General features: G+C 58.2%; 1 protein-coding gene across 10 annotated transcripts in view; it reads right to left on the bottom strand.

The window, feature by feature from the left end:
- CAMK2B (calcium/calmodulin dependent protein kinase II beta) overlaps positions 1-20,690 on the bottom strand; it is a 108,940-nt gene that overhangs the window by 53,815 nt on the left and 34,435 nt on the right. For all 10 annotated transcript variants that reach the window (XM_025381119.1, XM_025381117.1, XM_025381116.1 and 7 more), the window contains exon 2: positions 13,889-13,983. In XM_025381119.1, the coding sequence (XP_025236904.1) occupies positions 13,889-13,983 (95 nt within the window). The remainder of the gene's footprint in view (positions 1-13,888; positions 13,984-20,690) is intronic.

The following is a 20,690-nucleotide window of genomic DNA, read 5'->3' as shown; positions in this document are numbered from 1 at the left end:
GGGTGCTCAAGAACGTATCCCCCCATTCCGGGCAGCCCTGCCTCACCCCGAGGGAGGTTGCCAGACCCCACCATGGGCCCATCACTGGGCGCCCCCCAACAGCATCGGCGCTCTCCACCCATTTCCTCATGCCTGGGAGGAGATCCTCAAGGACAACCCCTTCTGCTTATCCGCCACACAGCCCTGCTGGGGCGGGCACGGGGATGGTGGGCATGGCAGAAGGGCTCTGCTCCAGCTGCCCTGTCCTGGAAGTAGTGGCTGGGGAGGGATGGGCCAGAAGCTGCATCCTGTGCCAGCTCCCACCGTCCCGCCAGCTTCTGGTTCCGCAGGGCTGGGGCTACCTGGGGCTCTGCTCCTCCAGGCTAAACCAGCAGCTGCGAGCACAGACCAACATCAAGACAGGTGGTCCACCTGTGCGCTGGACTAGGGTGGCAAGGACACCAGACTCAGGGCTCTGACCCAAGCCTGAGGCTGTCTGGCTAAAGGTACTGTGATGCCAGTGCCACGCTCCAGAACTCAGGCCCTGCACAGGGGCCTGCTGTGGGATGTGGTACGCCACCAAGGCCTGGGCCAGGAAACTGGCTGCACCCAAATCCCACTTGGGGGCCTCAGTTTCCTCCCACAAAATGGATTCAGGAGATGCCCTGTCAAGTAGTGCTGTTCCTGTCCAGAGGAGACTTCGAGGGCCACAGCAGAGAGGGGCCCCCAAATCCGCCCCCCATCCCCACGGAGCTGGGCACACATCTGTCCAATACTCCGGACCTTGCTGGGGCTCAGCAGCCCCTTCCTGCACTGTCAGCACGTTGGCAAGACCCATCGGCCTCAGGTGACCTGCACACCTGTCTCAACGACCTGCACCACCATAGCGTGAGACAGCTTTCTAGACATTTTTTCTTTTCCTTTCTTTTTTTTTTTTTTTTTGACGGTGTGTTTCTCTGTCACCCAGGCTAGAGTGCAGTGGCGTGATCTTGGTTCACTGCAACCTCCGCCTCCTGGGTTCAAGTAATTCTCCCATGTCAGCCTCCCCAGTAGCTGGGATTACAGGTACGTGCCATCACACCTGGCTAATTTTTGTATTTTTAGTAGAGACAGGGTTTTGGCATGTTGGCCAGGCTGGTCTCAAACCCTTGACCTCAGTTGATCCACCCGCCTCAGCCTCCTAAAGTGCTGGGATTACAGGCAGGAGCCACCACGCCTGGCCCTCTAGACTCTTAAACAGCTTGCCAGCATCCACATCAAACACCAGCCAGGCATATTCTGCACCCTGCCTGGTACCAACACACTTAAGCGTCCCAATTCACTTCAAGGCGAAACTTGACTGTACTCACACACTAGTGACAGAGTGCTCAGGAGCCAAACGCAGCCCTGTGTGGTACTGAGTGGCTGGGTCAGCAGAACCTGATAGGATATCCTGGGCCTTGACACTAGGCCAGTGGGGTCTGACCTTTAATTATGTTTGGCCATGTCCTGGCCGGCTCCTACAGACTCTGGTAACAGAAAAGCGGGGATTGGCTGTGGGGTGGGGCAGGAATGGAGCAGGCAGAGGCCAGCTCACATCTCGGGGCCAGCACTTGCCAACCTTGGTAGCACTGACCTTGGATTTCTTTGAGAACAGAGAGGGTAGCTGGGTGGGGATGAGGGAGTGGCTTCCAGCAGCCCCTCTCCTCTGACTCTCCTCCCTGGCCGGTAAATGTGAAGTAAAACCAGTCCTGACCCGAGTCAGCTTGGACCATGCCGCAGGGACTGCCCATCCAGTCTCGGGGTGCAGGCCGGTTTAGGGGCTGAAAGGAGGCCACGGGCAGATCCTGGCCATTCCTCCTAAAAGGAAAACTGCTCCTTGAGAATGAGCAGAGGTCCATGTGAGTCCTTCAGGGGAGTGACTTTTGTGTGCTGAGGACTGGCTCTGGGCAGGCCTGTGAGCTGCTCATGGCACCCATGAAGCAGCGTTGTTGCTGCATCACCCCAGCTTTCAGATGGGGGCACGGGGGCAAGGAGACCAGGTAGAAGTGGAGCTGGACCCCATCACAGGAGGCCCCACTTGGGGCCTCGGAAGCAGCCCCCTCCTTATTTTCTTTCCGGTGGGACTTCTCAGAGCCCTTCAGATGCTGCCATAGTGGGCTGGACAAGCCTGCTCTCCCTCTGGAGATCTGGGGCGGGGGGTTGCGGGGGTCAGGCTGCAAGGACTTGGGGAGCTCAGTGGTAGGTCTGAGGCAAGAATAACCCCGGCTCAAGGTCTGGGTGCCAGGTCAGGATCCTCCGAGGGCAGCACAAGTCTACCAGAAAAGGTGAGGTGGTGTCGAAGGGGGTAGGCTGTGGAGGCAGACACCCCTCTCCTCCTGGGCACCCAGCACCTCTTGGGGTCCCAAGTCATCCAGTCAGGCCTGTGCAGCCCCAGGAGGCTGAGCCCGGTGATGAAGATGCAAGAGGGCGGCTCTCGCTGTGGCTTTCTGTGCATGTTTTGTTTTTAAAAGGCAACAGGACAACCGGCAATTAACCCGCCAGCAGCTCCACCATCCTTGATAAGCACCTGTGGGCACGTCCTGCGGCTGCCTGCCGCCTCAAGGTCAGGGCTCCCAGGGACCCTGGCAACCACGTCAGCAGCACCCTGCCCCTCTGCATGAATGTGCATGACAGAGCTGGAGCCGAGGGCCTCGTAGCTATTTGCCAGCCATATGGGGATGAACGCAGCCATTCTGGGAGCCCAGGCCAGGCCAGTGGCTGCAGTAGGGCCACTCCCGGGCTACACACTGGGGGTCCACGGCATCTCCCCTCCATGGGGTCCACTTGGCCTTTCAGCTGGGGCCCCATTCCCAGGGCCCTCTTCAGGATCAGAACCGTCCTCGAGCTTGTGGGGTGCAGCTCAGCTTTGAAACAGAGGTGTGGCTTGGAATTCCTTCCCTGTCACCGCCAAGCTGTAGCATTTTGTGCAGGGCGATGGTGTAAGGTCTAAAGTTAAAGCCAACATTACGTGCTACCTTGACACCCAGAGAAACCAGGAAGGCCCTGAACGACCTAGCTTCATGTTCCCCTCCGGACTCTGCTTCTGTGGCTAAGTCCCCACCCAGGTAAGCCTCCTCCCCACAAAAACTGGGCACAGTTCCTGCTCATGCCGGAGTAGCAAGATGCAGCTCTCTGCCAACCCATGGAATTATTCAAACCAGCCGAGACTGCCTCTGGTGGGAACCAGGGGCCACCTCACCCCGTTGTTACTCCAAAGCCTGGCTCCCCAGCCCCTGCCTGTTCACTGTGTCCTGAGCGCAGCGTCCTCCTCTCTGGGCTCTGAGTATATGTGACAATAAAATGCCATCCACTCATCTATCCAGTGCTGGGTGTCATGTGTTCAGTCACCCCCGTAACCCCAGGACAGGACTCCCATGCTCACAAATGGAGTGAGTAGGAGGAGATTTAAACCAAGGTGCCTAGACTGTCCAGTCTAGGAAAGCAACGGTGGCCCCACTCAGGGCAGGCACGGTGACAGGAGGGGCTTGCTAGGCCACTCCTCCCAGCCCTGGTGTGATGGGTCCTCCACCTGGGGTCCCCCCGCCCCCAACACATACACCTCCCACCAAAGCCCATCTCTCCATAGACACCACCTTGGCTTCCTCCAGAGACAGCGGGGACACTGGCTCAGGCCAGCCCCTGGGGGTGCGGGGCCCACCCTGTCAGGGTCCTACTGTCAAAAATAAGGCCCAGACTCCAGAGCTGCAGTCTTGACCACTGTGGCCTTATGTCCAACCTCATCCTCTGCCCCTAACTCTGTCCATGTCCCTCTTGTCCTTTTCAGAGAGCAGACAGCTGCCCAGAGGTTCCCACTCATCCCTGAGCAGATGCCTGGGGGCCCAACCCAGCCCAAGGCCCAAGGCCAGGGAGTACAGCCCGAGGCCAGGGAGCACAGCCCAGGGCAAGCACGGTCACATTTTTTAAGGGATTGAGGAAAAAGAACAACAGAGAAGACCATGCAACAGAAGCGAGTGGCCGGCAGCCCCTTGGTAGCACCTTTCCAGAATGCCCCCCGCCGCCTCCGGATGAGGCATCTGCACACATCCGCCCTCCCCAGCAGGGGAGGCTGAGGCCCTCACATTCACCCGCGGGGCTCTTCTAACCCCCACTAACCTCAATAAACCCTCCATGACCTTCTGTAGGCTAATCACTCCACATCCAGCGGGAGTCGGGGCTCCCCCAGGTGACACGCAGACAATGGAAACATCATGACCTCAGAGCCGCTGCGCAGACCTGTCACAGGACTGCAGCTCCTGGCCTGGGGACAGAGGACAGTGGCTGCCCACAGGGGAGACACACACCCAGGGCCCCCAGCACCTTCCAGGGCTCCCTGCAGCTGTTCTCCCTTGAGCTTTGCCCTGGATCCCCAGCTCTCCAGACTTTCCCAACAGCAGCCAGACCAGCACAACAGAGACCAAAGCTCTACCATTCCCAAGCTCTGTTCCCACCCAGGCCTCAAACCCACACCTTGCGGGCTTCCCCACTCCTGCCCAAGTGGTCCCGGGGACCTGGGCACTCCGAATCCCCCTCTCCTTCCATCAGCGGTCACTACCACTCCCCACCCAGCTCAGTCCTTAAGTGGAATCTTCAAAACACTCGTCTCCTCCCACCCGTTCAACTCTGTTTAGTAAGCAGGTACTATGTGCAAAGTAGGAGGCCTGCCCTTGCTGGGCCTACAGTCCACTGGCGGGTAGCCTGGAGGGAGCAAGGGGTGGTGAGCAGGAAAGACCAGGGGAGGGAGCTGTGCCCACACTGGCAGAAGCAGGTCTTCAAACCTTGGGCCCACAGGCTGTGGGTTCAGCCATCTTCCTGGTCCTCACTCACCTCCTGGAACCGGCAGGGCCTGGGAGTAAAGATCCCTCCAGATGTGGGAACCATCAGTTCTAGAAGAGCCAGGCAGCGTGGAGGCCAACCCTCCTCCCATTTTATGGAAAAGAGGAGTGAGGCAGGGAGGGAATGGTCATTAGGGCCCAGAACCCAGCTCCCAAATCTCCCCTCTGCCGGGAGCCTTTTCTGCCGCTGACAAGCCCCTGACTCTGCAAGATGAGTGGCTGGAAATGCGGAAGCACGCAGAGGGGTCCTCCGTGTCAACTCCTCCCCTCCGCTCCCTCCCTTCCCTGACTCAGGGATTCCTCCCTCATCCCCTCCAAATGCCAATAGGGTGGGCTCTGCTCCCGCATCCAGTCCAGGATGCATTTGCCTTCCCCAGGGGTCATGGAGGCTCAGGAACCTGGCATTGGACCCTGACCAGCAGGTCTTGGGACTTGCTGTCTACACAGGGCCACACCCAGAACCAGAGAGCAGGATGCCATGATGCTGCCCACCCTCTCTCCACCTGACAGAGGGGGCCAGCAAGGGCCGGGACCCTCCGCACAGCCTGGCTCCCTGTTCTTCTCTTGGTCCTCTTCGGGGCTGCTTTCCAGAAGCCTTCGACTAAACCAATTCGGTTTCCAAACTAATGACAAAGTCCTGTCTCTCAACAGTCTAGCTTAGCATTGCCAGATAAAACACAGGGTGCCCAGTTAAATTTGAATTTCAGACAAAGGACAAAATTTGTTTTTGGTATAAGTCTGTCTCAATTTCAGATACGCAACAAATAATTTTTAGTTTAATTAAGTGTGTTCCACACAATTTGGGACACACAGTGCTTATTTTACATCTTATGATTGTAAATCGTACTTAATTGCTAAATCCAGCAGCCTAGCCTTGTTCCTTCATTGCTCCTAGGTGGCCCTCCCCCTGAGAGGGTCAGGCATGTGGTGCCCCCACCAAGCCCCCAGAAGGCCTGCCTCCCAGCTCCCCTAACCCCTCCTGCACCTGGATGCAGGGTCCCTTCCCCACAATCCCAGTTCAGGGACAATCCCCATCCTGTTGAAGGCTGACCCTGGGGCAGGGGAGGGGGCGTTTCCCAGGGATTCCCCCAACTCCTGGCCACCCTCCAAGTTCCTAGAGAGCAAACCTGAAGGCAGAGTGGGCCAAGAGTTGGGTGGGGATCCAAGCTCTAAAGTTGTTCCCTCAGCCACCCAGGGAGGGTGGGGTAGGGAAGCAGAGGAGGTCTCCCAGCAGGGAGGAGGTGGGGAGAGAAGCTGGAGGGGAAAGAGGGGGAGGGAGAGGGGAGAGGAGAAGAGAGAAGAGGAGAGGAGGAGAGAGGAGAGGAGTGGAGGGCCGCTGAGCCGGGGAGGAGGGAAAGGGGCGGGTCTCCAGGCTGGGAGGGGAGGGTCCCTGGGCTGGGAGGGGTGCTGCTGCCACAGGCGCATGCTCAGCTGCTCAGCTGTCCCTGCAATGCGGCGCCTCGTCCTCTATTAACCCAGTTCCACGGATTCTGCCGACCAGGCACTCATTATCCCCCTGAGCAGGGGTCTTTTTCTGTCTGTGGATTGTGCGGGAGCCACAAGAAAGCTGCAGTACCGGCTGTAGCAGGAAAGCCCGGGAGGCAGCCCCCGACCCACTGCACAAAGGGGTCCCAGGCAGGCAGGGTTCGACTGGGGAAGCGGGGGCGTGCAGGCTTCCCTGCGGTGCAGGCTCACCCCCAGCCCCAGTGACCACAGAGACCTCAAGATGGTCCCTGTCCATCACACCTTTGGGCAAGGAGTGTCCTCCCAAGACAGAAGGGTCCCTGGGGAGACCAGGTGCCCCAGAAAGGGAGCTGGGGTGAGCTGCACGGGCCTGCAGGCAGGAAGAGGACAGTGGTGACACTCATCTCCTCTCTGCGGGGTGAGCTTGGGGCCTGGGAGGTGAGCCCCACTTGTGAGGTCAGCCCCACCTGGGAGCCCCACGCTGGCCCAACCCTCGGTCTGCCCCAGCTGGGTGAAATCTAGAGTCCTCCACACCCAGGCTCTGCTAACCACCAGCCAGGGGACCCTGTCCACCTCTCAGCTTCTGTGGGACTCAGCTCTCCCCTCCGTGTGAGAGGGGAGCCCACGCTGAGCTCAGAGGGTAGGAGGACGCGAGATAGCGTTGATGATGCCAGGCACGCAGGAGCTCCACCCTGAGCTGAAGGGCCATTCCAGGGCAGGGACCCTGCACCAGGCTCTCTGCGGCATGGGCCACTAACGAGGGTCACCCCACTGCACTGCTTCCTGAGCGCGCTCCCCTCCACACAGGGCATCCAACAAGGCACAACAAAACTGCCCCCAGAAGAACAGCCGTTCAGTGTCGACAATGAGCAGCAGGGGCTGGGCAAGTGGGCAGGGGATGGGGGCGCAGGGGGCAGATAACAAGAAGACATGTTTTAAGACTTGTGTGCCTGATGATCTCTTTGCCCCCAGTCAATTAATTTTCCTCTAACGGCTTTTGTTAACAGTAGTTTAATAATCTCTCGTTATTCAGTACATTCACCAACTTTGAAAGTCTCACAATCCTCTATTTAATTAAGTATTAAATATTAAAACATCGAACTGTTACAGCTTTAGCACCAGCTGGTGCAGTTCTGCAGTGTCCGCGTGGCCAAGTATTTCGGTAACTGGGGGCCTGAGTGTTTCTGGAGTGGCGTCCTCCTTCCTGGAGCTGCGTGCTACCAGCCGCTTCTCATCACCAGGAGCCTTGAAGGACCAAGGCTGCTCCGCTCGGGCCTGGACATGAGCGGGTGTGGGGACACAGCCCTCCTAGTGACTCTCAAGGAGTGAGCGAGGCCCCTCCACTGGCGCTAGACCCAAATCAGGGGTAAAATGCAGCCAAGGAGGCTGTTGTAGCCTCCCCCACAAGGCCCAAGGGCCCAACATCCTTCTCCCCACCCAACCCTTACTCTCTGGGTCCCCTCTCCATCCCCCACCTCCCTGAATAGCAGTGGGGAAGGCCATTTCGGGGAAGCCCCTGCCCCACCGCGATGGGAAGGAGAAAGCCAGACACCCAGGCAGAGCCTGGGCCTAGTCCTGGGGGAGGAGGGGTGTTATGCTCTCCCATGTTTTCACAGGCTCTGGGCTGACAGCCAGGAGGCCATCAGATGAACCAGCTGCATCTGCCCTCAAGGAGCACGTGGTCAATTGAGAACTAGCCAGGGGCGCCTGCCATGGGGCCTGGGGAGTTCCAGGCCGGCTGCCGGCAGGAGGATCCAGGACAGCTTCCTGGAGGAGGGGGCCCTGGGGCCTGCAGGTTGGGTGGGCCAGACGACACCAGAAAGCTACTGGGTATTCACGAGGGGTCCTCCGCAGCAGGACGCACAGGGTCTGGCCAGGAAGGGAGGCAGCAATGTGGAGAGGGATGGTCTCGGAGCCTTGCAACGTCCCTGTGAGGTAGACACTTTACAGCTGGGGAAACTGAGGTCTAGGATGACTGACTAACCTGGCCACGGTCAGACAGCTGGGCAGTCAGGGTTGAAGCGGGGCATTCACCTGGAGGTGCGTGTCCCACAGTGAAGCTCTGGGGCTCCATCTAAGACCTCATCCCTCACCTCCCCGATTCCTCCTCAGCTAGGAAAGCCCAAAAGGCCTGGGAGGGTTGGGGAACCTCAGGTCCCTGCATGGGGAAGGCGGCCCAGGGCAGCAGAGGTCACAGGACAGAGTCCTCAGACTGAGGTGGGTGGTGAGCGTGGGATTCTGCCTTCGAAGGGGGCCAGGAGGAATTGCCAAGTGTCCTTCCCCTACAGTCTCAGCAGACCATCCAGTGCCATCACCGCCCACCCCTAGAGGCAGGCTGGGGGCAGGAGAGGGGACACCAAGGCAACACCCACAGCATCTAGGCAAGGCCAGCTCTGTCTGGGTCATTTTCTGGAGCCCCAGATTTCAACTCCAAGGGGATGAGTTTCCCTCAAAGCCGGGGCGGTGAGGCCAGCTCCCTCATCAAGAGTTCTGAGGCTCCGCGGTGATCTAGGCTATGTGGCTACAGCGGGGCCCCTGGGGTGTGACCTGCACACCTCAGAGATGCTACCCGGGAGCGGGACTCAAGCACCAAGGGCAGACAACCCAAATGTGCAGGGGCTGTGTGACCCAAAGGTTCAATTCTGAGGCAACCTCTGAACCAGTAGAAACACAAACACAGGCTGCATGAGAGACAGTATCAAGGAATTACTGCCCGTTTTTCAGAATGATAAAGCTCCTGTGGCTGTTTTTGGAATCTTTTTTCTGCTAGGGATGCATACTGAGATATTTATGCACTGAATGGTAAACGTCCCAGGATCTAGGGCCCAGATGGAACAAGACTGGCTAAGAATTGATAACTGTTGAAGCTGGGTTTGTTCTATCATTTTCTCTGTGTTTGGGAATGTTTGAAATTTTCCACCATAAAAAGTTAAACAGGAAAAAAATGCCCAAGAATATGGCAGGGTAAGGCTGTGCAGTCCTGGGCAGAGCCTGCCCTCTGGAGCCGCACACAGCTGGGCATCCCTGCCCCTGCCCAGAGAGGCATCCCGTGGGAAGGTCACAGCAGGGAGCTGGCTGCTGAGAATGCCAGGCAGTCCCCCCGGCTGGCTACCCCTTCCTCCCACCACCCCACCCAGCTTGCATCGAATGAGGAAACAGGCCAGGCATGCAGCATGAGAGGCGCAAGCACCTGGGAGCGAGGCCTGTGATGAGGTGCAGGGCGTTCATGGCAACACAAAGCAGCTCAGCTCTGCGGTCTGTGTGGTCAGCAGGGTCTCCAGGGCACAGCCATCCTCACTCAGATTCCTGCTACCCTAAATCCTTCTGACTCATAGAGCACTTTGAGAATATAAATAGGGGGTGTGAGGTTAATTAGAGGAGCTATGTAATTCCACAGAATCATACTCTGGTGGTTTTCTGCTTGACTCTAACAAACTCCTACTCATCCTTCAACGCCCATGCAACACAACTTTTGGAGTGACTTGCTCCGACCCCTCAGGACTGCCTCTCCAGGGCCCCACCCAGCACACAGTGTCGTCGCTGCTGGTTTTAGGCTGTATCTGCTCCTCTTCGTGTCCTCAGTGTAAACCTGTTAGATGAGTGAGAGTCTATGCCTAGGGCGTGTCTAAAGGGGTTCCTCTCTCCTCCTAAGGTCTCTCACAATTGAGGAATGAAGCAGAATGTGCAGAGTGGCCAGGAAGCCCTGGGTCTGACATGCCCCATGGTCCCTGGCCGAGGAGAAGCAGGCAGGGACAAAGTGATCCCAAAGGAGAGGCTGGCAGCACAGTGCTGCCCTGCATGGGCCCACGGGTGTGGGCAAGGCATCCAGGAGGGAGGGAAGGCCCCACGGGACTCAATCTGTGGAGAGAGGGCCCACACTGCACACATGTGTCACCAGGCCACAGGGCACGAGGTGGTGCTGCCTCACATGTATGGCCCTGGGAAGTGCATATCAGGGCTGCAGGTCTAGGTGGACAAGGCTTTGGAGGTCCCTGATAAGGAAGGGCCCAAGGTGGGTGGGGGTGGCTGCTGACCTTCAGGGACAGATGGAAAAGCAGGAGGGAGACAGCCAGCTATGGGTTCTGGTTTCCCAGGCTAATACATTTGCACAGGCTTTTAAAACACCACGTTGACCGGCAAGCAACATTTTTGCCAAACTGAATTCACTGACACGTGTCATGGAGCTCCTCCCGAGTGTGGGGTCTCAGTGGGTCTGCCAGCGTCATCAGCAATTAACTAGAGCCAGAAAAGTAGCAGCCTTTGTTCAACAGAACATCGCACAGCAGTGGGAAGGGATCCATCCCACAGACACACCCCAGAACATCACCCGAGCACAAGGCAGGTCGCAGTGGCAGCACAACTCCACTTTCAGGCTCAGACACAAGTGGGTGAAATGCCCATGTGGCAAAACAACAGAGAAATGAGGCAGGGATGACCATAAAATCAGGAGAGGGATGAGGGAGAGGGGGTGCCTGGGAGGCTCCAACGTGAGGTGTTTGAGGTTCCTGCTCTTCCTGGCTTAGGGATCCACCTTTGTGCTGGGTGATACTCCCCCCACCCCTCCAGAACATTTCACACTAGTGCCTCCACCAGTGCCAGACACAGAACGTCAGGGAACACAGAAGCCTCTGGGGCTCCGTGCAGGGCACACAGCAAGCACGCGGGAGGCGCCGGCTTTCACATGATTGCTGTCATCGCAGGGAGGCCGTGGGACCTGTGCCATGCCTGGCATCTCAGTTTCAAGCCTGCTAGAGAAAGGCTGCACTGGGTAGTGCCAGGACTGAGGGTCCAGCGGGGCCACCAGACACGTGTGGGTCTTCATCCATGATGGGGCAGTCACACGACACATGAGCTGCTCCCTGAGGCCAGGAGAACAGCAGGCTGTGGCCCACACTCGATCGTCCCCATGCCTGGGCTCAAGCCAGCAGCAGTCCCTGGGTGGTCATGGGGAAAATGTGGCCACCGCAGATGACCACACTGACCCACGACTCCCAGCAGCACAGGTTTGGAGGACAGCAGAGGCAGCTCAGATCCTGTGGTCGTGGTATGGCCGCCCATTCAGGGTCTGTGCACTCAGCAGACACCCCAGGACCCTGGCCAGGCCTCTCGGCATCAGCAGCTTCCTGCCCTCTGCTCCCAGCGACATCTGCCCCCCAGCACCCCAATCACCCTTGGTCTCACCCATAATGACACACTCAGGCTGGTGTCCCCTCTTGCCTCAACCACATGGCTCAGTACCTGGAGGCTTCCTGGACATTCCTCCTGAGTCTGGACTGAAATCCTGGCTACAGAGGTCACTCCCTCCTCCTCCCACCTGCTTGTCCAAACACCCTGGAGCTCATCGAAGCTGACTCTTGGAGCAAGTGGCCTTCACCTCCACCCACTGCTCTCCCAGCCAGGGGCCACTTCCAGGACCCCCACCTCCATCGCTCCAGGCCCCTGGGTTCCCTGACGCATCTTCCCAAGCAGGACCTGGGAGGACCTCTCATTCCCCCAGCTCAGCTTGGGCTGGTCCCAGCCTAACTGCCGGAGGGCCAGACAGTCCCATTCCAGAGGCTCCATCATGTTCCACACATGCATCTACACATGCATGTGTGCATAGACACATGTGTGAACATGCGTAGGTATGCTCACGCACACACAGACCTCCTCTCCGTGGCGCCCTGTGACAGGCAGGGAGTGTCCAGGCCTCAGGGATGTCTCTCAGAGACCCACAGGAACTGGCCACAGGCACAACTGAGCACCGCCCACTTACGACCAGTTCTGTGTCTTGATCAAGAAAAAACAAGCTGACTGCCCTAGGTCCTGGAACACAGCCTGGCCCACCCACCCCACCACAGGCTGGGCCCCAGGGGGCCAACAGAGCTGACCAGCAGGTGGAGGCACAGGGCAGAAGGGAAACCCAGGCCCCCACAATGTGTGGGGAATGGTTGGGAGCGCATGCCTCTGGACCTGCCCCAGCCCACTCCTCAGTGTCCCTGCTGAACCTTCTGCAGTGTCACCCTCCCATGGCCCCTCGTGGGCTGGGACACCCACAGGGGGACTGACCCAGCCCTGGGCACCCCCAAGCCCCTTCATGGCTCAGTGACAAGGAGGCAGACAAGGGCTGGGACAGGAGCAGGTCCTACTGCAGCCTAAAGGACCTCCCCACAGCCTGGTGTCAGAGAATGCTCCCAAGAAGGGGAAACACTGATGGCCTAGTACACAGCAGTCGCTCAAACAACACCGACACATCGCTCCACAAATCGCACATGCCCGCCCCCACAGGTGGCTGGATTACTGTAAACTGCAGGCCACAGACAGTAGGCAGCTCTCCCACCAACCCAGAGGAGGCCCGTCTCTGCCCACATTAGGCCCTCAGCATCTGGCAGCCTGGCCAGATGGGTCAGGGCCTCTCCAGCTCCCAATTAGCTCAGATTTGTGCCTGGATGCTAATCAAGGCTGCTGGCAGTGCCCTGGGAGGGGAGGGGCTGAGAGCAGCAGACAGGGGCTTCGCTTGGCTCCCTCTACCAGGGCATCATCCGGCCGGTCCCTCCTCCATGGACCTGCACCATACAGGGCAGTGACATGGGGCTGCCACCTCAGTGAGGCAGCCCACCCACCCCGTACCCACCTCCACAGCCTCACCTGGCGCTCTGGCACACCCCACCTTGGGGCTCCAGCAGGACCCCTGCGCTAGTCCCTCCCCATCGCCTCCTCAGATCTGTGCTCCAACCACAACAGCTGCCCCAGGATGCCTCTGCCCATCACCATCAGATTTGCTGTGTGCTGACTTTGGGTGTTGTTTGTCCTTGACCTGCCCCACGGGACAAGGACAGCACAAGGGCAGGGAGACCCCGTGAGGGCAGGAGCCTGTCTACTCCATCACCATCTGCAGCGCCCAGAGCTGACCATGGCCAGCAGGGCTCGGGAGGCACATCCACACGCCGAGGGCCACCTGGGGCCAGCACCACTCGAGGCCCTTCCTCGCACACACCCTGCGTGTCTGAGAAGCCCTCCCCGGGCAGGCGGGAGTGCCCTGCCACTGTGTATAAGACTTGGGCTCTGTTAGTTAAGAAACTGCCGGGTCACCTCCCAGTTGGCCATGACGCCAGGACTCTGCTGTCAGAAAGCAGATGGCCAACCGCAGCACTGCCTGAAACTTTGTCACTGAGCTCTCATTCGGCCCACGGCTCTCAGGGCAGATGACATCACCCAACCACCATGGCGGCCTGGCCACCTTGAACCTCTCTCCCTCCAGCTCTGGGGACAGAGACCCCAATACACTTGGGAAGGGGAGGTGAAGGGGGGCCCTGAGAATACCCTAACCAGAGCACAAAGGTGAATCCAGGGGTCTGAGGGTCCCTCAGCACCCCCACCAGCCCAGGCCCCACCAGGCCAGAGGTGCCCTCAAGTCCCCAACACTCCTGTGCCTCCCTGTGCCACAGCCTCCACTCCAGGAACCCACTGCATCTGTGCGTGGAGTCACAGGCCAGGTGGGCCAAGTGCTGGCCAAGCCTGGGAGGGACCTGCTGCCCAGTCCACAGGGCACGGCCTCCAAAGCCCCTGCCCCAGCCTGACAGCAGCTGCGCAGGACACTCCCCATGCCCTACCTCTGGCTGACAGCTTCTTGGTGTTGATGATCTTGGCTGCATACTCATGGCCGGTGCAGAGCTTGACACAGCGTCGGACCACAGAGAAAGCCCCCCTGGGGAGGAAAATGGGGGAGCGAGAGACAGAGACAGAGACAGACAAGGAGAAAGAGAGAGAGTGGATTAATCTCCCCATAAACACTCCCCATTAAGCATTCAGCCATCAGCCCGGCCTCGGGTAGATGGCTGTGAGTCAGAAACTGTGAGGAAGTAGGTGCTCCTCACAAGCCACTCTCAGCTGGCCCCACTCAACACCAGCAGAACAGAGGCCGGCTTCCTGACGGCTGGCAGAGCCCTGGCAGATGGCACGCCCTGGGGGGCTGTGCAGAGAAGGAGGATCGGTCAGGCCCTCGGGAGGGCGGGACGGGCCCGGTTCAGCTTCTGTGTGACCCACAAGCCTGTATCCTTGTGGGTTGGCTGGACCAAGAGTCTACGTCCACAGGTCTCTCAGCAGGCATCCTCAGGGGCTCTGTACCACATCCATGAGGCCCTGCTGAGTCCTCCCTAGAGGGAAATGAAGCTGGCCTTGTCTGGAAGGCCCAGCTCCAGAGGGCAGTTATATTGGGATTTGGTGCAGTCAGACATGGAGACTCAAGGAAAGTTTTGTAGGGAGGGAGAAACATCACATCGTTAAACTGCAAAGCTGGAGGAGAGGGTCCTGAGATCCTCCACTGTCCAGGCGTCATCGCAGAGGCCATGGAGGCCCAGGGTAGGGGCAAAGGGATATTCACGAACTGGCAGCCTGGGGATAGGGAGAGGGGAGGAGGGATGGGGGACAGAGGGAGCTGACCAGCACCAACCATGGTCCAGAGCCCAAGAGACACACGGAAGGAATCTGGTTAAGGCTGCTGAGGCCATCGAGAAGAGGCCCTGAACGTACCCTACAAAGCCTGGCCTGCGGAGGAGATCCTGCCCCAGCTTCAGGGCACCCTGAGGGAGTCAGTGCCACCCAATGGGAGCCACAGAGGCTATGAGGCAGGAGGGGAGGGGGCCAGTGCCCACCAGGAGGCACCGAAGAATCTGACTAGTCACCACCGTTGATTTAATTTGATTTCAGATTATTTTCTAAGAACAGCACATGTAAGGCAAGGGTCCTGGACAAGAAATGTCACATGAAGGGTCTGAGTCCAGACAGAAGGGCCAGCGGATGCTTTCAGGCTGGTGCTGGGAGAAAGGGGGGCTTGGAGGAAGCCCACCACCAGGCAGGCACCCACCAGTGCAAACCTGAGCATGCACGGCCCTCCCGTGTCTGCACCTGCAAAGTGCCCAGCCTCCCCTCCCAGACAGCTTCCTCAGCCTGGACAGCCTGAGAAACCCACACGGGAGTGCAGGCCAAGGACTCTGTGTGGTGGAAGAGGAGCATCTTACATATCTACAGTCTTTCGTGGAGATAAATCTTTGTAAAAGAGTACTGTTCAATTCCTCAGAAAGATAATTACACTAAATCTAATTGAACATTTTCTTAATGACTCAGGTCTTATGAGCAGTGATTGTGCTTGGGCGGCCGCTGAGCTGCATCTTAGCTTTTTAAAGTCAACCCGTGAACAGGGACAGGGGCTGCCTCAGGAGATGTGGGGGGGAGACGCGGCAGGGGCAGGCGTGGCGGGGGGAGATGACGCAGCGGGGGGAGACGCCGCGGGGGCGCTCACTGTTCACTCCGCATTCTCTTGCTCTGCTTGATTTTTTCACCATGTGCATCAGTTATGTTCTCAAAATGTTTTTAAAGAAAAATATAAAGAAAGGATTATTGTTTTTAACATATAACATTAACTTGGGAGATTGAGGTGAGGGCAAAGACCATGGGCTTTTTGCCTGGTCTGGCTTCAATCCCGGTTAGACAGGGTGACATAGCTCTCTGAGCCTCAGTTTCCCCATCCATATGACCAAGCAGAAGGGCTTTCTGGGGCCACTACTGTGTGGCTGTTTGCCAGACTTCTTGATCAGGAGAGGTAAGAGCTTCCAGAAACGAGTCCTGAGCTACCATCTGTCGCGCTCTGACCCCTAGAAGGCTCAGTGGCCTCAGTGGCCGCAGGGCTGACCTGGCAGGCCTCCACTGCGTGCTCTGGACCAGGCCCTGAAGGGAGCCGGGAGTCTGGGCCTCCCTGCACTGGGACCCGATCACACACTACAGGGCTGACCCTCAGTGGGAAGTTCAATACACTGCACATCTATGCCAAGCTGATGATGCCCGTAAGGCACCGCTGTGGTGAGCCCATCCCGGGAGCCGGGAGGACACCCAAGTGCAGCTTCCCACCAGCACAGCAGCCTCCCAGCTGCTGGCCGGACTCAGGTACAGGAGCAAAGGGCGGCAAGCCACAGCTGTTCCCAGCACATGACATCCACGCACCATACCACCAAGAGTCTGGCAGCAGGTGGGTGGGTCTAGGGATTCCTCCAGTTGGTCCCTCTCCCCTCCCTGGGTCAGGCAGCCCCTTTCTCCTCTGCAGAAGGCTCCAGAGCCACCCCTGCACCATCGGCCTGGGTCAGAGCAGTCAGCAATCAGCGAAGGCGGGGCAGGGAACACAGGTAAGACTGCCAGAGCCAGGGGGCCAAGGCCAGGCAGCCCACAGAGGAAGGAGGAAGGCATGGCTGGGGGCCTCGGGATGAGTGTAGGATGGGAGCACCAGGCCGCGCAGCTGCAGTGACATACGAGGTGGCAGGCACAGTGCCAGGCACCCGGCAGACACTCGCAGGAAGGGCCCGGGGTGCAGGGCCCGGGGGTGAGGAAGGCCCTGCTCTTGGACACAGGCCTGCAGGTGGGGTGGAGGGCACCCTCAAGAAGAGAGGACAGGGTTCCCTTTCCCAGGGACTCGGATGCCCCCAGAGGGAGAAGGTGGCCAGCTGGGGGAAGAGCAGGAGGGCCGGCTCCCAAAGACACCACTGCCCCCTCCGCCCTGCTCCTGGGCTCCGCCTCTCCCACGCCTTCTGTCCCCCACCGCAGCCCCAGACCTTCTCTGAGCCCCAATGTCATCGCCGTACCCAATCTCTCCCTCTCCTCTCTCCTCTGGGGGACTTAAGGAATGCATGCTTAAGTCTCCCACCCCCGTCATTTGCCTGCTTCACCCACCACTTCCCCTAAAGAGCACCCTGAAAGGGGCTCCTCCCCATAATGGCTGTCCACCCGCACCCATCCTGCCATCTCCCCAGGGGACTTGGGCTGGCAGCTGCAGATCCACCTCTGCCTCCTCCCCTTCCTGGTGGTTCTGCCACTTGCCAGACAGCAATCTGTCACAGGAAGCCCCTTTGGAAGTGTCAGCCCTCTTGAGAAGCGGCCACAAACACGTTTAGCATGAGCCATGCAGGCCACGGCTGGGGCCCCAACATCTCTGGCTTCCCCCAGAGCAAAGAAGCCAGCACCATCAACATCCTCCCTTGCAACCCAGTGCTTGCCCGCCAGAGTTTATAAACATTGAGAGACAACACTGACAAAGAGCCTAGATCTGCATCGTAAGCCTGTCCCTGCTGCCAAGGGCAAACTCCTATGTGTCCTTCAAGATCCAATGCAAACAGCTGCCCCCTTTCCCAGCTCGCACAGAAAGTCAGCTTGGTCTTTAGATATTGCACCTCTCATGTTCCTTAGGTTAGTTTACCTAATTATTTACCTGTTCACTTTTGCCACTCCCCCTTCCAGTGGCTCTCTATGGGCAGAGTGCCCTATACTCTGGACCTAGGTATCAGGCACAGTGCCTAGGCTGTGATATAGGAGCAAGAACTGACCCGCAAGCAATACAGTGGGCTGTGGAGCATGGAGCTGCTGGGCCTCAGGGCTTGTCCAGCCCAGCAGTACAGGAAGAGCGGCCCCTAGAGTGTCCCAGCAGGAGGGGAGACCCACCAAGGTTTCCGGGAACTGTGGGTAGATGGGTCTGTGCTACAATGAGGCCATAAGGCCCTGGTCAGAGCCAGGGGGTACCCCAAGTAAATAAGGCCTGGAGCTTAGGCTCCCCACCTCCCCACCAGCGCACACACAGGCTCGAAACCCTGTCTTCTTGTTCGGAAGCACGGGTGGGCCTAGCAGGTGGCAGCATGGTCCTCAGGCTCAGCAAAGAATGCCTTGGATGGCACTGCAGGTGCACAGACTGACCACACGCCTGCCCCTGGGGTGTGGCCCGCACCAGGCAGCTGCAAGGGCACAGTGGGTTGGGGCAAAGGCAGCAAGTAGCTGGAAGAGGTGCTCCTATGGGATCCCAGGTCGATGTTCCTGTGGGCTGCGAACTGCATCTGAACATCAAGGTTGCCTGCATGATGGCCTGCGTGGGACGAATGCTACTGAGCCAGGCTGAAAGCAATTTTGAATAACCTGTTCAGATCATGAGGCCCCCGGGCACCTAGCATATTACGGTGCTTTTAAAATCAAATAAAGCTAATTAAAACAAGAAAACACTCTTTGAGTCCTTGCTTTGTGGAAGGCTCTGAACGCTGTCTCATTTACAGTGGGATCAACAGTACCAGGGTAACCTGTCCTGAAAGAGAAGGGGAAGAATGGTGAGAATGGAGCCCCAGAACTACGTGGCCTGTTTCTATGACTGCACCTGCTCAGGCACCTCCTTTATTGCAGGGGGCTCAGCCTCCTCGCGTGATAATGGGGTGAAGGCCACCTGCGAGGAGAGGTGCTGAATGTAGCTGCCCTGACTGCAGCCACCTAGGGCAGTCGGTGTTTCACGGGCATCCTGTGGGCTCCCGGGGCTTCACGGGCAGAGGCGGCAGGAAGTGTCATTGTCTGCAGGATGCCCCATCCGCCTCTGTCTCCTCCTCACATCCAGTCTATGGCTTCTCTGGCTCCACAACAGACTGCTGGTCCAGGCCCTGGCTTTCCCAACTCTGAGCTGTCCCCCCACCCCCATGCCTGCCTCTTCCCTCCAGTCCCCACTTGAAACCAGCCACCTGTTGCTGACTATCCATGGCTCCCACCAACCCCCACGGAGCTCCCCACTGCAGGTGGCTCTGTGACCTGCCCCGCTCTCCACTAGGAGCTGGTCGCACTGCGGCCCTCCCCAGCTTCCCACACCTCTCCCCGGCGAGCTGGGAGGAGGTGTGTCCCTGAGCAGCATGGCTGGAGTTTGTGTGAGGCCCCAGAGAGCAGGAATATGCTGGGTCTCACTCGCCTTGCCCCCAGCAGGACCACACAACAGCCCCTCTAGGGCCCTCTCATGCCTCACCTTCACTGGTGAAGAGTGGGGGTTACCATGATTACCGGCTCTTGGGGTGCCAGTTAAGACACTTGGTAATGACACCAGGGAGGGAAGGTTGGACCCTGGGTCCCCACCGCCCATCCGTGTGGTCACGTAGACCTTGCTCAGGCGCCCTCCCCAGCCACCTCACAAGGGCTGGTGACTTCCATCAGTAATATAGCAGTGATTGTCCCCCTACACAGAATGAGGTGACACATGTACCAGCCACAACACAGTATCCGGCATCCAGAAAGAGCTGGCAGTGTGATTCTGCTGTCAGGATGGCATGGGCGGGGACCCGGGCTCTCGGGGCTGCCTCGTGCATGTGATCCCCACGACAGGCTGCTGAGCTCCTGCAGGGCAGCGCTGGGCCACACAGGATCAAAGCGGCCTCCGCATTAGCCCACTCAACACTTGGATTCTGTTCCCTTAGAGGAAATTTCGGAGGCAGCAGCTTCTCTCCCTGTTCCTCTCTCTGCCTCCCGCAGCCCATGTCCACAGCGTCCAGTTTCCTCCCCGAGCACTGGGGCCTGTGCCACCCGAGCCAGGGCTACCTGCCTCAACCCTGAGCCTCGCAGGTTGGCTGCAGTTCACAGGCGTGTGCACACACACGTGTGCACTCTCCTCATTCAGACATTGCAGCATGGGCTGGAAATGCCTCTCGGATTCCCAAAAACAGTGACAGCCAAGGGCCATGGGACCCCTTTGATCTACAGCAAGGCCACACGCAATCCCAGGAAGTTCTTAAATTTTAGAATTTTAGAAAGAAGCTAAGGAGCCTTGAGTAAAAGCAAAAGATCCAAGTCTGGCTGACCTGTTTTGTAAATCGAAATTTCCCATCCAGGTTTTGCGTGTGATGCTCCCCACGCGGGCCAGGCACTGTCTCCGTAGTAACAAGCACAGCTCCCTCCCCCCGCAGGTCCTCCAGAGCAGGTCCTTCTGGAAGAGTCTGGGCCAGCCACAGAAGCACTCTCAGGCCGACAGCTTTATTTCCTGCTGTAAATTAATAAATGGTTGTTCTGAAACCAGCCTCAGGCCACCTACGTCCTTTCTTGCCTGGCTGGCCCCAGGTGGGCTCCATGAGGAGGCCTGGGCTAGGGGTGGGGGACACCCAGAAGGCACAAGTCCACTGACCTCATGCAGACCTTCGTGTTTTTCCTGTATGGGTGAAACTAAATCAAATTGGTATTTATTTGTGTGTTGGCTTAAAAACACAGTTCCTACCTTTGATTAAAATGAGCTCTTGGGAGTGCCAGAGGGGGAAGTCCTTTTATATTCTAATCTTGACCTAAGCAATTTGGTGGAAACAGTAACTTTTATATGGAACAGAGTGCTGAGGTTGTTGTGGGTTTTTTCTTTTGTGTATTTTTCTGCTTATGATAATGCAAAAACATAACTCACGTTCACAGTAGATGGAATGTATGTTTGTATTATTGTTACGTTTATGATGTTTGCTATGGAGTAAACAAGAGGGTCTACAGAACGCGTTGACGTCGTCTCCATAACCCACAGCATGGTCAGTAGGGCCCCACCGATGTTTGTATGTGTGCAAGTGTGCAGCTCTGCACCATGAGGAGGTGTCTTCTTACACGATC

This window comes from Theropithecus gelada, chromosome 3 (genome assembly GCF_003255815.1).
Source record: "Theropithecus gelada isolate Dixy chromosome 3, Tgel_1.0, whole genome shotgun sequence".
Classification (NCBI taxonomy): Eukaryota; Metazoa; Chordata; class Mammalia; order Primates; family Cercopithecidae; genus Theropithecus; species Theropithecus gelada.
Note: the sequence above shows the minus strand (reverse complement) of the source record. Positions and strands in the feature narration are given on the sequence as shown.